The following is a 13,576-nucleotide window of genomic DNA, read 5'->3' on the forward strand; positions in this document are numbered from 1 at the left end:
CTACATATAATACCCAGCACTCATCCTAACAGGTGCCCTCTTTAATACTCACCACCTGTCTAGCCTATCCCTCCATTAACTCTCAGCTTGTTCTTATCATTAAGAGTTTCTTTTTTTTTTTTTTTCATTAAGAGTTTCTTATGGTTGTTTCCCTCTTCCCAAATACTCATCTGTTTTATTTCCTAAATTCCATTTATGAGTGAAATCATTAGTATTTGCCTTTATCTGACTGACTTATTTCACTTAGCATTACACACTCTAGCGCCATTCACATTATTACAAATGGCAAAATTTCATTCTTTTTGATGGCTGAGTAATATTCCTCTCTGTGTGTGTGTGTGTGTGTGTGTGTGTGTGTGTGTGTGTGTGGGTGTGTGCGCGCGTGCGCACACACACACACTTAGAGGTCATTCTGATGTACCTCCAGGTTGAAAAGTCTTATTTAGAGGAATAATGTGAGAAAAGAGAAATTATGATAGAGATGAGTTAGGTCATATATATATATATTTTTTGAGTTAGGTCATATTATGGGATCTCAATGCCAGGCTGAGGCATTGGTTTAAAATTTAAAAATTAAAAGTGTACAGTGTCATTTGAGTATCAGTATTTTTTTGATACGGTCACATTTTATGGTCAGGTGTAGTATTGTGGCTGGCTCAATCATTTAACCATTGTGTCATTTGTTGGAGGTACCAAAATCAGTAATAAAATCGACTTGTCTCCATGCTACCCAGAATAGAGTAAATAAAACAGAAATTAGTTTTTATGTGTGCAAGGTTTCATCATGTTGAACTCCATTATGAATCTGGTATTTTTGTAGGTGAATGGATTCTCCTTTTGGGCAACATCACATATTTATTTCTATATAACCAATACAAAAATACAGAATTTTCTCTTTACTGTAGGCCTGACCTCTTCATGTCTGTCTTTAAAAACCACAGTTTGTCAAGGGTCTGCATAGGTTTGATGTAGTTAGTTTTTGAATTTGACTGTGAATGAAAATAAGCTTCAATTGTAAGAGGGGCCTCTAACGTTTAATTGAACTTTGGGATGTATTATCATGTCTGAAGTACTGCTAAATGAGATGATTAGCACACTTAAGGGAGCATTAACATTTTTATGCATACTTTTTCATCTGGAGTTTATGAAAATTTTTCTGTGGAATTGGGAGATGAGGAAAATCATGGGGAAATTATTACAAATATATCTACCTGATGGTTTTAAAGCTATTTGGTTTTGTTTTAGAGCAATGATAATGAGGAACGCCTACAAGTTGTTAAACTACTGGCAAAAATGTTTGGAGCAAAGGATTCAGAATTGGCTTCTCAAAACAAACCACTTTGGCAATGTTACTTGGGCAGGTATATGATTTTGATGTCCTGTTTAAAAGTAATAAATGTTTATATTATTTAAAAATGCCACCTATAATATTTTCCTGAAATTATAAAAATGAAGTGTTTTATATTTTGAAATTTTTGAGTGTTGGTACTGATTGACCATATTTAGAATTTCCCTTTTTCTAATCTTATTTTGCTCTTAGTAATTTTTGAAAAATGTTATGTTTAAAAAGCTATCTCAAAGTGTAATCATGAAATTAAAATGTGTTATTACATAGCAGCAATTCGTCCCAACTGAAAATAAATCATTGTGAGATGTTGTAAGGACAGGAGGGGTATCCACAGAATGAATAAAATAAATGATATATATGTTCTTCCTCCTAATCTCTTTTGTATGTTTCTCTTTTTTTTTTTTATGTATGTTTCTCTTTTAAAGGAAGTGATAACTGGATTCTTTATATGCTTTTAATGTCCACAAACCTGAATTTGTTTGCAAGTGTTGTTTGAGTGTTTGTATACTTCTCTTTTCTATGAGAATAGTTCATTTCATTACATCTCTAAAGGTATCCCTGACTTTGAATATATTAAAACCACTTAAAGTGCCCTTGCTGAAACCTACCTTGACCCAGAAGATAAGGAATTTTTTTCCTCTGCTTAAATTTTTCTCAAAACAAATAATGCAGTTAGTCATACATAAATAGGATTTTAAAAACTCTTAACTCTTCTTCTTTTTATATTGAAATATTTGTATGTTATAACCTCTTTCCATCTTAATACTAGAAATGTCAACGTTTATTTCAATTCAATCTCTTTTGGTCTTATTTTTCTAATTTGTTAAGTGGAGTATAAGCTTTTATAAATGCTAATTGTTAAATTCTTAATCTGATTTTTTTTTTTAATTTTTTATTTATTTATGATAGTCACAGAGAGAGAGAGAGGCAGAGACACAGGCGGAGGGAGAAGCAGGCTCCATGCACCGGGAGCCCGATGTGGGATTCGATCCTGGGTCTCCAGGATCGCGCCCTGGGCCAAAGGCAGGCGCCAAACCGCTGCGCCACCCAGGGATCCCAATCTGATTTCTTATCTCTTACGTAGCTCAATAATATTTGACGAGGTGCATTAAACAAATAAGCAGATTTTAAGCCCCTTGTGATTTTGAGTTTGACTTCTAGATTTTTTTCATTTAAATACAATGGAAAGTTCTTGGGTAGTAGATCAGAATACTTTATATGTTTAATATACTCTCAATTTAAAGTCCACTTTACTTTGATAAAACAAAAATATAGTAAATGTCTGTAAGTAAAAACTATACCTTTAATCAGGAATGGGATTACCTAGACCCAATTTGTAGGTTAAAATTTATGTCACATTTCCAGTACATAGTAATTTTTCCTTTCCTTTTAAAATTAACCTAAAACTGAAATTCAGATTATTATCAAATTTAAGGAGCTTTAGAATATTTTTAAAGAGGTCTTATTAAATTTATTTATAATGGTTAAATGGTTCATGTTTAGTTGAAAAATGGAAAAGTATATAGGGATGGAATACTTAGATTCAAAGCACTCTGGAAACTTTATATGAGATAATAGCCTAGATGTCACAACTTTTTTTTGAGTATACCTCATAGAGCATTGTTTCCCCTAATTCTGTGAATAATTTGGTGCTCACTTTGAAGACCTCTTTTTTTCCCCCTCCTTTATAGTACAAATTTTGTTATAGTATTGGGTGATAGAAGATTTCGGGAGCCTTTTGATATTGCAGAATTAGACATATGAAAATATTGAGTGGCAAACTCTCACTTCACTTTGATGTTCTTGTTACTTAATAAGATTTTTTTAAAAAATCACTGTTTTGTAGTCCTGTATGAACTAATATATATATGGGCTTTCAACATCAATGGTTTAGAGATAACTATACTTATACGTCATGTGCTTTAATGATGGAGGAACAGGTTTCCATCTATGATATAGTCTTGCTAAAACAGTGAATCTGGATATGATTAAGTGTCTAGAACTATCAATTTGTAAGATTTAGGAGAGAAGGGATCCTATTAATTGAAATCAGGATAATACAGATTAGCAAAATCTAAACTGGAAAAACACTACATACACAAACACAGAAGAATTGCTTTACTAAATAAATTATAAGGAAAAAAAGATGGAGGAGGAATAGAAGATTAAAAGATACTTAAATGACCTATCTTTCAAAGAGTTTTAGTATTTTAGAGGTATATACTAAGGTATTTACTTCTTCATGTAAAAATTGGCTTTGGTATTAGTGGAAATGTAATCTGATAGTTAATTGCATAGGACTTAATTTGGCATCAGTTTTAGATTCATGTAAAATAATAAGGGATTTAGTGCAAGATTAAAGCATACTTTTGTGAATGCCCTACATTTAAGAAAGAATACTTTGAGGAAAGGTTTTCTTTTCAGGCACAGCTTGGGATTTATATAATGTATCTATCATATGTACACACATATGCTTATATAAGTAGATATATTTGAAATAATAATATTTATAGGAAAAATCTTGTCATTCTAATTTTTGTGCTTAAGCCAAATGTGTATTGTTTTTACATGCTCCTTAAAAGTACATAGTTCTTGCAGGAGGTTGTCCTAATTTAATAGACATTCCAAAGCATTCATAAATAAATATCAGAAGTTTGTTGAAATAATCTAGCTTCACTTTGAATTCTACATAAATTGTTTTTTTTTTCTTTTAACTAGAGAAATATAAATTGAGTGTAGGTTAAACACATACCTGTTTCTCTAATTTTAAAGATCATTCTGTGCCTTTATATTTTATCAGGTTTAACGACATCCATGTACCAATCCGTCTGGAATGCGTGAAGTTTGCTAGTCATTGTCTCATGAACCATCCTGATTTAGCAAAGGACTTAACAGGTATTATATACCCATAATAGCAAATAGATGTTCTTTGATGAAAAAAATCAGTTTTATGTATATGGGGAAAAAAATCCCCCTTTTTGGTTATTGTGATAGATAAAGTCATCTTTCAATTCATCATTGGAAGTTTGTGAACTTCCAATGTTCACAAACTTGTGAAGCTAGAATTTTTACTCCTATGCCTTTTAGTCTAGAAGCACCTATAAAAAGCTTACCAGAAATAATAATAGTTTTTTAGTTTTAGAACATCTCTAAAGATATTTCAGGCATTTGGATTTGAACGGGTCTTGACTTTGATGTTCTTTACTATTCTTTAATGTTTTGAGAACTTAGGTAAGAGTCATTAATTTGTAAACCAACTATGTTAATTAGGAAGTAACTTTTCTGAAATCTGTTTAAGTTATAAGGCATTTCAGAATTTTTATATTTGAAGAAATAAGGATATTCTGTATCTGAATATTGATCCTCTATTAATTTTTTTAATTAGGAAATCATTCAGAAAAAAACAGATGACTATAATAGCCACTATGTCTTCTTCAGAAATGTTAGCATTTTGCTATAATTGCTTAAGAGATTAAAAAAAAATAAATTGTAGATGTAGTTGAAATGCCTCTCATAAAGTATTCTTATTTCTGCACAGGGTAGCCACTCCACTACATTTGGTCTGCATCCAAATTTGTTTTTCTTTTTACATCACGTGTCTTTGTCCATAAATTATATATGATATTGTTATGTGTTTTAAAAATTTTATTGAAATGGTATCATTTGAATTTGATAGAGTGGAACTTATTCCTACTATCTTATGTTTTTTATTTTCCATGCTTCTTGCTCCCTAACCCCCCTCCCGCCATTTCCTCTTTTCTGCGTAATTGATTAATTTTCTTCTCATTTTTCCTTTTTCCCCTGTGGGTTTGGAAGTTAACATTCTCCTCCTCACTTTAACTGCAAAATTGATTAATGAAATCTATAAAATTAATCAGAATTCTAGCTTCTTTCTGAGCAATCAAGGAACCTTGAAAGTTTTAACTCTGCATGTTCTCTTCCCTTCTTTTATGTTATTTGTTATTAGTTATTTGCTCTTTATAAAACTTTACCAACTTGCAAATTTTTATTTATTTTTTATTTTATTTTTTTAAATAGATCTAGAACTTTTTAAAAATTTTTATTTATTTATGATAGTCACACAGAGAAAGAGAGAGAGGCAGAGACACAGGCAGAGGGAGAAGCAGGCTCCATGCACTGGGAGCCCGACGTGGGATTCGATCCCGGGTCTCCAGGATCGCGCCCTGGGCCAAAGGCAGGTGCCAAACCGCTGCGCCACCCAGGGATCCCTTAAATGATTTTTTTAGCGGTCTTTGCATATGATTGCTTCTTAAATCTTAATACTTCCGAGTTTCTTTGGATAAAATAATAAAGTTCTATTCTTTTATAATATTTTTACAATAGATTGTCATAGTAATGCTTTTCAGGTTTTGTTAAATTTCTACCAGTCAGGTTTAAACAAGTGTTTCTCATTTTCATCCTTTTGAGGGGTAAGATATCCTGCCTGGAACCTTCTACCTGCCCACTCACATCTGAATTTGAACTGCATGCTCTTTGAGCTTCTGCTGTATACCATTGATCTTTAGAGGATCTGTTCTTCCCTCTTTTGCCTTCCCTCCCTCTCCTTTCCTTCTCTGTGTGTTTCTCCTTTCTCTTCCTTCTCCTCTTTTCCCCTGGATGTTCCTTTTACTTAATATTCTATTCCTGTGTTAATTGATGCACTAGTAGTCTCTGAGAAAAAGAGTGTTAGTATCTTGGAGAGTTTTTTTCCCTACTAAATGTTTATTTTAGCTAACTTAGTTTTCTTACCTTTTACTTGTTTTTATCTGTATTTTCCATGTTAGAGGCTTTCCTCAAATGCTTGACAATCCATAGCTCTCTGCTCATAATTAAGAGTGGGGGACTAAATAAAGAGCTGTTTAGAAAGCCCTGAATGTATAGATGGGATTGTTGACTCTGAACTTCACTTTAGGGTCATCAGGGTAGGTTGTTTGTTAGAAAACCTTTAGCTTACATACTTGTCTTCAACTAGTCAGATTCCCCACTGAGGAGTATCCTGTCAGGAGTTTAGAAGTCTAGTTGCTGGTATCTTTGGGACTCCAGTATTATTATTATTTTATTTTTTTTTATTATTGAGTGGTATTCTGTTGTATGAATACACAATAATTTGTTTATCCACTATTTGATGGGTATATGGGTTTTTGATTTGGGGCAATTAAGATTACTGTGAATATTGTTATAAGTGTTTCTATGGATTTATGCTTTTATTTCTCTAACTACTTAAGGGGAAAATTGCTGGTCATAGGGTAGATACATGTTTAATTTTATAAGAAATGACTTAAGTTCTCCATATTAGCTATACTATTTTCTACTTGTACTAGAAATGTTGGAGAGTTCCAGTTCTTCAGCATTCTTGTCAACATTTTGTATCATAAATCTTTTTGATTACAGTCCTTCTCATAGGTCTTGCTGTTTTGTTGTGGTTTTACCTTGCATTCTCCTGATGACTAATGAGATTGAGCATTTTTTTATGTGCATATTGATATTTTCTTTTGTGTAGTGTGTGTTTAAATTTAAATCCATCTTTTTAAAAATCGGCTTGTTTTACTTGTTGATTTGTAGTAGTTCTATACATTCTGAATCTTTTTTAAAGTATTAAAAACTTAAGTAATTTTCCCATAGTCAGAAGAACTTTAATGCAAAATTTACTGTTAGCTAAATAGATGTTTTGATTTTTTATAGCTATCTAGAATATATTTTAGATGTGAATACTTTCATCAATAACTTTTTTAGTCCTTACCATTGTTTGGAATGTTTGAATGTTTACCAAAAGATAGTATCTAGTTTCTCTTTTTTTATGAAACATTTATGTTGTTATGTTGTATGATCTCCTACTTTTCAACTTCTTGGCACATTTTAATTTTTTTTTCTTTAATTCCCATCACTTATTTCACCCACCCCCTCACTCACCTCCCTTTGGTAACCATCAGTTTGTTCCCTGTATTTGAGTCTGTGTCTTGGTTTGTCTTTCTCTCTCTCTCTCTCTCTCTCTCTTTTTTTCCTTTGCTCATTTGTTTTCTTAAATTCCACACATGAGTGAGATCATATGGTTGTCTTTCTGACTGATTTCACGTAGCATTATATTCTCTGGCTTTATCCATGTTGTTTCAAATGACAAGATTTCATTCTTTTTTGTGGCTGAATAATCATATATATCATATATATATATATATATCAGCTCTTCTTTATCCATCTATTGATGGACACTTAGGCTTTTTCCTTAGTTTGGCTAGTGTATGTAAATAATATTGAAATAGACAGAGGTCCGTGTATCCCTTTGAATTGGTGTTTTTCTGTTCTTTGGGTAAAGTACCCAGTAGTGCAATTACTGGCTTGAAGGAAAGTCCGTAATGTTTTCCAGAGTGGCCGCACCAGTTTGCATTCCCACTAACAGTGCGAGAGGTTTTCCCTTTCTCCATATCCTCGTCAACACTTGTGGTTTCTTATGTTGTTGATTTTAGCCGTTCTGACAGGTGTGAGATGATACCTCATTATAATTTTGACTTGCATTTCCCTGATGATGTGTGATGTTGAGCATCTTTTCATGTTCATTTGACTATCCATTTCTCTTCTTTGGAGAAATGTCTGTTCATGTCTCCTGTCCATTATTTAATTTGATTATTTGAGGAGTTTTTGGTGTAGAGTTCTATCAGTTCTTTATATATTTTGGGTGCTAGCTCTTTATCAGATATGTCATTTGCCATTATCTTCTTCCCTTTTCTAGGTTGTCTTTTAGTTTTGTTGGTTCTTTTCTTTGCTGTGGAGAAGCTTTTAATTTTGATGTAATCTCAGTAGTTTATTTTTACTTTTGTTTCCCTTACGTTGAGACATATCTAGAAAAATGTTGTCATGACCAATGTTAGAGAAATTACTAACTGTACTCTCTTCAGGGATTTATGTGGTTTCAGGTCTCACATTTAAGTCTAATCCATTTTGAGTTTTTGTGTTTGGTGAAAGAAAGTGGTCTAGCTTCCTTCTTTTGCAATGTAGCTGTCCAGTTTTTCTAATTCGATTTGTTGAAGAAACTATCTTTTTTTCCATTGGATATTCATTTCTCCTTTGTCAAAGATCAGTCATGTAAATGTGGGTTTATTTCTGAGTTTTATGTTCCATTGATCTCTGTTTATTTTTAGGCCAAACCATACTGTTTTAATTACTGCCATTTTGGTTTTGTGGGTTTTTAAAAAAATTTTTTTATTGGAGTTCAATTTGCTTACATATAGCATAACACCCGGTGCTCATCTCGTCAATGCCCCACCAGTGCCCATCACCCAGTCACCCCAAACCCCTGCCCACCTCCCTTTCCACCACCCCTTGTTCATTTCCCAGAGTTAGGAGTCTCTCATGTTCTGTCACCCTCACTGATATTTCCCACTCATTTTCTCTCCTTTCCCCTATATCCCCTTTCACTATTTTTTGCATTCCCCAAATGAATGAGACCATATAATGTTTGTCCTTCTCTGACTGATGTACTTTACTCAGCATAATACTCTCCAGTTCCATCCACTTTGAAGCAAATGGTGGTATTACTGCCATTTTGTAATATAACTTGAAGTCCAGAATTGCAATACCTCCTGTTTTTTTTGTTTGTTTGTTTTTGTTTTTCTTTTTCAAGATAGCTTTGGCTAGTTGAGGTCTTTTCTGACTCATACAAATTTTAGGATTGTTTGTTTTAGTTTTGTGAAAAATGCTGTTGGTATTTTGAAAGGAATTGCTTTAAATCTGTAGATGCGGGGATCCCTGGGTGGCTCAGCAGTTTAGCGCCTGCCTTTGACCCAGGGCACGATCCTAGAGTCCCGGGATCGAGTCCCACCTTGGGCTCCCGGCATGGAGCCTGCTTCTCCCTCCTCTTGTGTCTCTGCCTCTCTCTCTCTCTCTCTCTCTCTCAAAAATAAATAAATAAATAAATCTTTAAAAAAAAAATCTGTAGATGCTTTGGATGGTATAAATATCTTAACAATATTTGTTCTTCCAACTCACAAGCGTGGAATGTCTTTCCATTTCTTTGTGTCCTCTTGAATTCATCAGTGTTTAGTTTTCAGAGTATAGGTCTTTTACCTCTTTTAAGTTTATTCTTAGATATTTTATTGCTTTTGGTGCAGTTTTAAATGGGATTGTTTCCTTAATTTCACTTTCTACTGCTTTATTATTAGTGTATAGGAATGCAACAGATTTCTATACATTGATTTTTGTTCCTATGACTTTACTGACTACATTTATCAGTTCTGTAGGTTTTTGGTGGAGTCATTAGAGTTTTCTATGTGTAGTATCATTTCATCAGATAGTGAAAGTTTTGCTTCTTCCTTATCCACTTGGATGCCTATTATTTTTGTATATTGTCTGATTGCTGTGGCTAGGACTTCTAATACTATTTTGAATAAAAGCAGTGGAAGTGGATATCCTTGTCTTGTACCTGATCTTGGGAGGAAAGCTCTCAGTTTTTCATCACCAGTATAATGTTGGCTGCGGGTTTTTCATATAAGGCCTTTATCTGAGGTATGTTCCTCTAGACCTACTTTGCAGAGGATTTTTATCATGAATGGATCTTGTACTTTGTCACATGATTTTTCTGCATCTGTTGAGATATTATTTTTAAAGATTTTTATTAATTAGAGAGAGAGAGTGGGGGGAGAGGGAAGTAGACTCCTTCTGAATAGGGAGCCAACTGTGGGGCTCAATCTCAGGACCCTGGAATCATGACAGGAGCCAAAGGTAGACACTTAACCAACTGAGACCCCAGGCACCCCCGATGGTGTGATTTTTACCCTTTCTTTTATTGATCTGATTTATCATGTTGTTTTGTGAATATTGAACCACCCTTCTTTCTATACCAGAAATACTCACACTTCATTGTGATGTATGATTTTTTAAATATATTGTTGGATTCAGTTAGTTAGTACTTTGTTCAGGATTTTTGCATCTATGCTCATGAGATATACTGACCTGTAGTATTCTTTTTTTGTGATGTCTTTATCTGGTTGGTATCAGGGTAATACTCGCCTCATAGAATGAATTTGGAAGCTTTCCTTCATCTTCTATTTTTTGGGATAGTTTAAGAAGAATAGGTTTTACATCTTCTTTAAATCTTTGGTAGAATTTGCCTATGAAGCTGTCTGGTCCTGGACTTTTATTTTTTGGGGAGCTTTTTGATTACTGATTCAATTTCATTGCTGTTAATTGATCAGTTCAAATTTTCTATTTCTTCATGCTTCAGTTTTGGTAGGTTATATGCTTCCAGGAATTTATCCATTTCTTCTAAGTTGTCCAAATTGTTGGCATATGGTTTTCATAATATTCTGTTATAATTGTTTGTATTTCTGTGGCGTTGGTTGTTATTTCTCCTCTTTCATTAATGATTTTATTTGGGTCCTCTCTCTCTTTTTTTTTTCTTCTTCTTTTTTTTTTTAATGGCTAGAGGTTTATTAATTTTGTTGATTGTTTCAAAGAACCACCAACTCTTGTTTTCATTGATCTGTTCTATTGTTTTTTAGCTTCTATATCATTTATTTCTGTTCCAATCTTTATTATTTCCTTCCTTTTGCTGGGTTTGGGATTTTTCTAATTCTCTAAGGTTAGGTTGTTTACTTGAGATTTTTCTTGCTTCTTGAGGTAGGCCTGTATTGCTATAAACTGCATATTTTTTGTAGTTAGCTAAAAGATAGCTCTGAAAAATCTAGGGGTTTAATTACTTTATATGTACTTTGAACCGTTCCTCATATTTCCAGCTGCATTCTTCATCTGTGCCTTTCTCATTGCTTGGTGCCTTGAATTGCTCTTCTACCTTGGAAATTGAATTTCTAAATGTTTTCCTGGCTCTTCTACTTTGGAAATTGGAAATTCTATCTTGGAATGTCATACATCTGCCACAATTCTGTTGAGAAATCTCTTTTGTATGATCTCTTCTCTTGTACTTGTCCCTTGTAATTTTTTTTTTTTTAAGATTTTATTTATTTATTCATTAGAGATACAGAGAGAGGCAGAAACACAGGCAGAGGGAAAAGCAGGCTCCATGCAGGGAGCCCGATGTGGGACTTGATCCCGGGACTCCAGGATCATGCCCTGGGCTGAAGGCAGGCACTAAACTGTTGAGCCACCCAGGGATCCCCAATACTTGTCCCTTTTAAAAGACATTTTCTTTTTTTTCTTTTTTTTTTTTTATGATAGTCACAGAGAGAGAGAGAGAGGCAGAGACACAGGCGGAGGAAGAAGCAGGCTCCATGCACCGGGAGCCCGATGTGGGATTCGATCCCGGGTCTCCAGGATCGCGCCCTGGGCCAAAGGCAGGCGCCAAACCGCTGCGCCACCCAGGGATCCCCAAAAGACATTTTCTTAGGGTTTCAGGAGTGACCTGATATTAATATATGCTAGACACACACTTTTGTCTTACTTTTCTTGACAGAGAAAAGTTTGTGAGATTCATCCTTGTGCCTTCAGCCACATTTTAAAGCACACAGCCATATTGTGAAGAGTATTATTAGCTGCTCTGTCATGCTATCTATCGAGAATTTCTTCTTTCTCCTTTGTTTTCCTCTGCACGGTTAGGATCTGTAAGTTAATAGCTCTTGTGTATACCTGTTTAATATGAATGATTTGTTTTAGGGAAATTGGGATGCATCTTAAAATCATTGATGTTGACATTGGTTTTGTCTTAGTGGCACCTAAAATAATATCTCTTGCACTTGAAACAAGTAGTAAAGTGAAAGATAAAACTCTTATGTTTATCTTGGTGGGGAAATGAACCTCAGATATATTTAACATATTCCATTTGAAATCAGTACTTAAAGTAACTTTCCTTACTGAGTTAGATAAAATAGCGTTTCAGGTTTTTTCGACAGTACATGGTCCTTCTCGTTTTTGGAAATAGTTCCTGTGAGAGAATGCTCAGCAGTTTAGTGAAAATTCTTAATACCTGGGCAGTAGTTTTATGGGTGCTTCGTTAAACTGTCAATTAAAAAAAAAAAAAGCTGTCAATTTATTGGAAGGTAAATCCATTTACAATCATAAGCACTCTTTGGTGTGTATAGACATGGCTATACCTATTACTCTAGATCAAAACAATGAAATTTTACCATATTGGTCTTATAATACAAAGCTGAAAAATATTTTATTTATGTTTATGTTTAATTGTGTTACGTCTTCCTTAAGCCTAATAGATCATTACTGAAAAGTATTAGTATTTTCTTTCTACTATCTCAGTGCCAAATCTAAACTGTCATGTTTTCTACTTTAAAGTCTTCCCCCAGCCACTCCTAATTATTAAATCTTTAATTTCTTCTATGTTCCCTTTGGCCTTTCTTAGTTCAGTTACATGGACTTGCTTTGTGGTCTTTCTTGTAATCTTATTTCTTGGTGGCTGATATATTTATTTTATTCTTTCAGAAACTTTACTCATGGTTTCCCTAGTTAAAGTCATATACTACTTAGTTCACTTATATGGTTTAGTTAATGAGGTTAAGAACTCCGTAATAACTATTACTCGGCTCTCCAATAGGGAGGGGTTTTACTACTCAGTTGCATTTAAACTACTGTATTTGACTAAAGGACTGACCTTCATTTCTATTCCTCCTCTGCTCTTAATTTTCTTGAAACCTTGAAGAACCTTCTATTTAGGTTTGTTTTATTGTGGTTTACTTTCAAAGGACTTATACAATCTTTTAAAACATTTTAATTGTTAAAGTTCCATTTTAATTGAATAAAATTTTGTCTTTCAGAGTATCTTAAAGTGAGGTCACACGATCCTGAGGAAGCTATTAGACATGATGTTATTGTGTCTATAGTTACAGCTGCTAAAAAGGATATTCTTCTGGTCAATGATCACTTACTTAATTTTGTGAGAGAGAGAACGTTAGACAAACGGGTAAGTAGGAATAATAATTAGTAGGCATTCACTTTGAATACTTGAAGCTTAACAGTATTTCATTTGAAAATACTGAGATGAAGATGTAATTAGCCCTTTTTTAGGGTGCCATTTTAATATTTAAAATAATGTTAATGAGAATGTTTTATTTTTTTGGTTACATTAAATTTTGTTAGTATTTAAAAGTCAGATTATTTATTCTCTTCTTAAAAATGAGATGGCTCTAAATGATAGATGTTTTGCCTGGGCACTAATAAGTTACTTGTAAAGGCCTCCGACACAGCTTCTTATGTTGTTGGGTTTTTTTGTTTTGTTTTTTTTCCCCACATGGGTATCAGTTGATAGTCCTTTAGCTGGTTGTATTATAATTT

The 13,576-nt window shown here is 33.6% G+C and overlaps 1 protein-coding gene across 11 annotated transcripts in view; it reads left to right on the forward strand.

Annotated features, from left to right (window-relative positions):
* PDS5B (PDS5 cohesin associated factor B) overlaps positions 1-13,576 on the forward strand; it is a 185,095-nt gene that overhangs the window by 85,546 nt on the left and 85,973 nt on the right. For all 11 annotated transcript variants that reach the window (XM_025996773.2, XM_025996769.2, XM_025996770.2 and 8 more), the window contains exons 9-11: positions 1,246-1,361; positions 4,149-4,243; positions 13,060-13,205. In XM_025996773.2, coding sequence (XP_025852558.1) covers positions 1,246-1,361; positions 4,149-4,243; positions 13,060-13,205 — 357 coding nt within the window. The remainder of the gene's footprint in view (positions 1-1,245; positions 1,362-4,148; positions 4,244-13,059; positions 13,206-13,576) is intronic.

This window comes from Vulpes vulpes, chromosome 9 (genome assembly GCF_048418805.1).
Source record: "Vulpes vulpes isolate BD-2025 chromosome 9, VulVul3, whole genome shotgun sequence".
Classification (NCBI taxonomy): Eukaryota; Metazoa; Chordata; class Mammalia; order Carnivora; family Canidae; genus Vulpes; species Vulpes vulpes.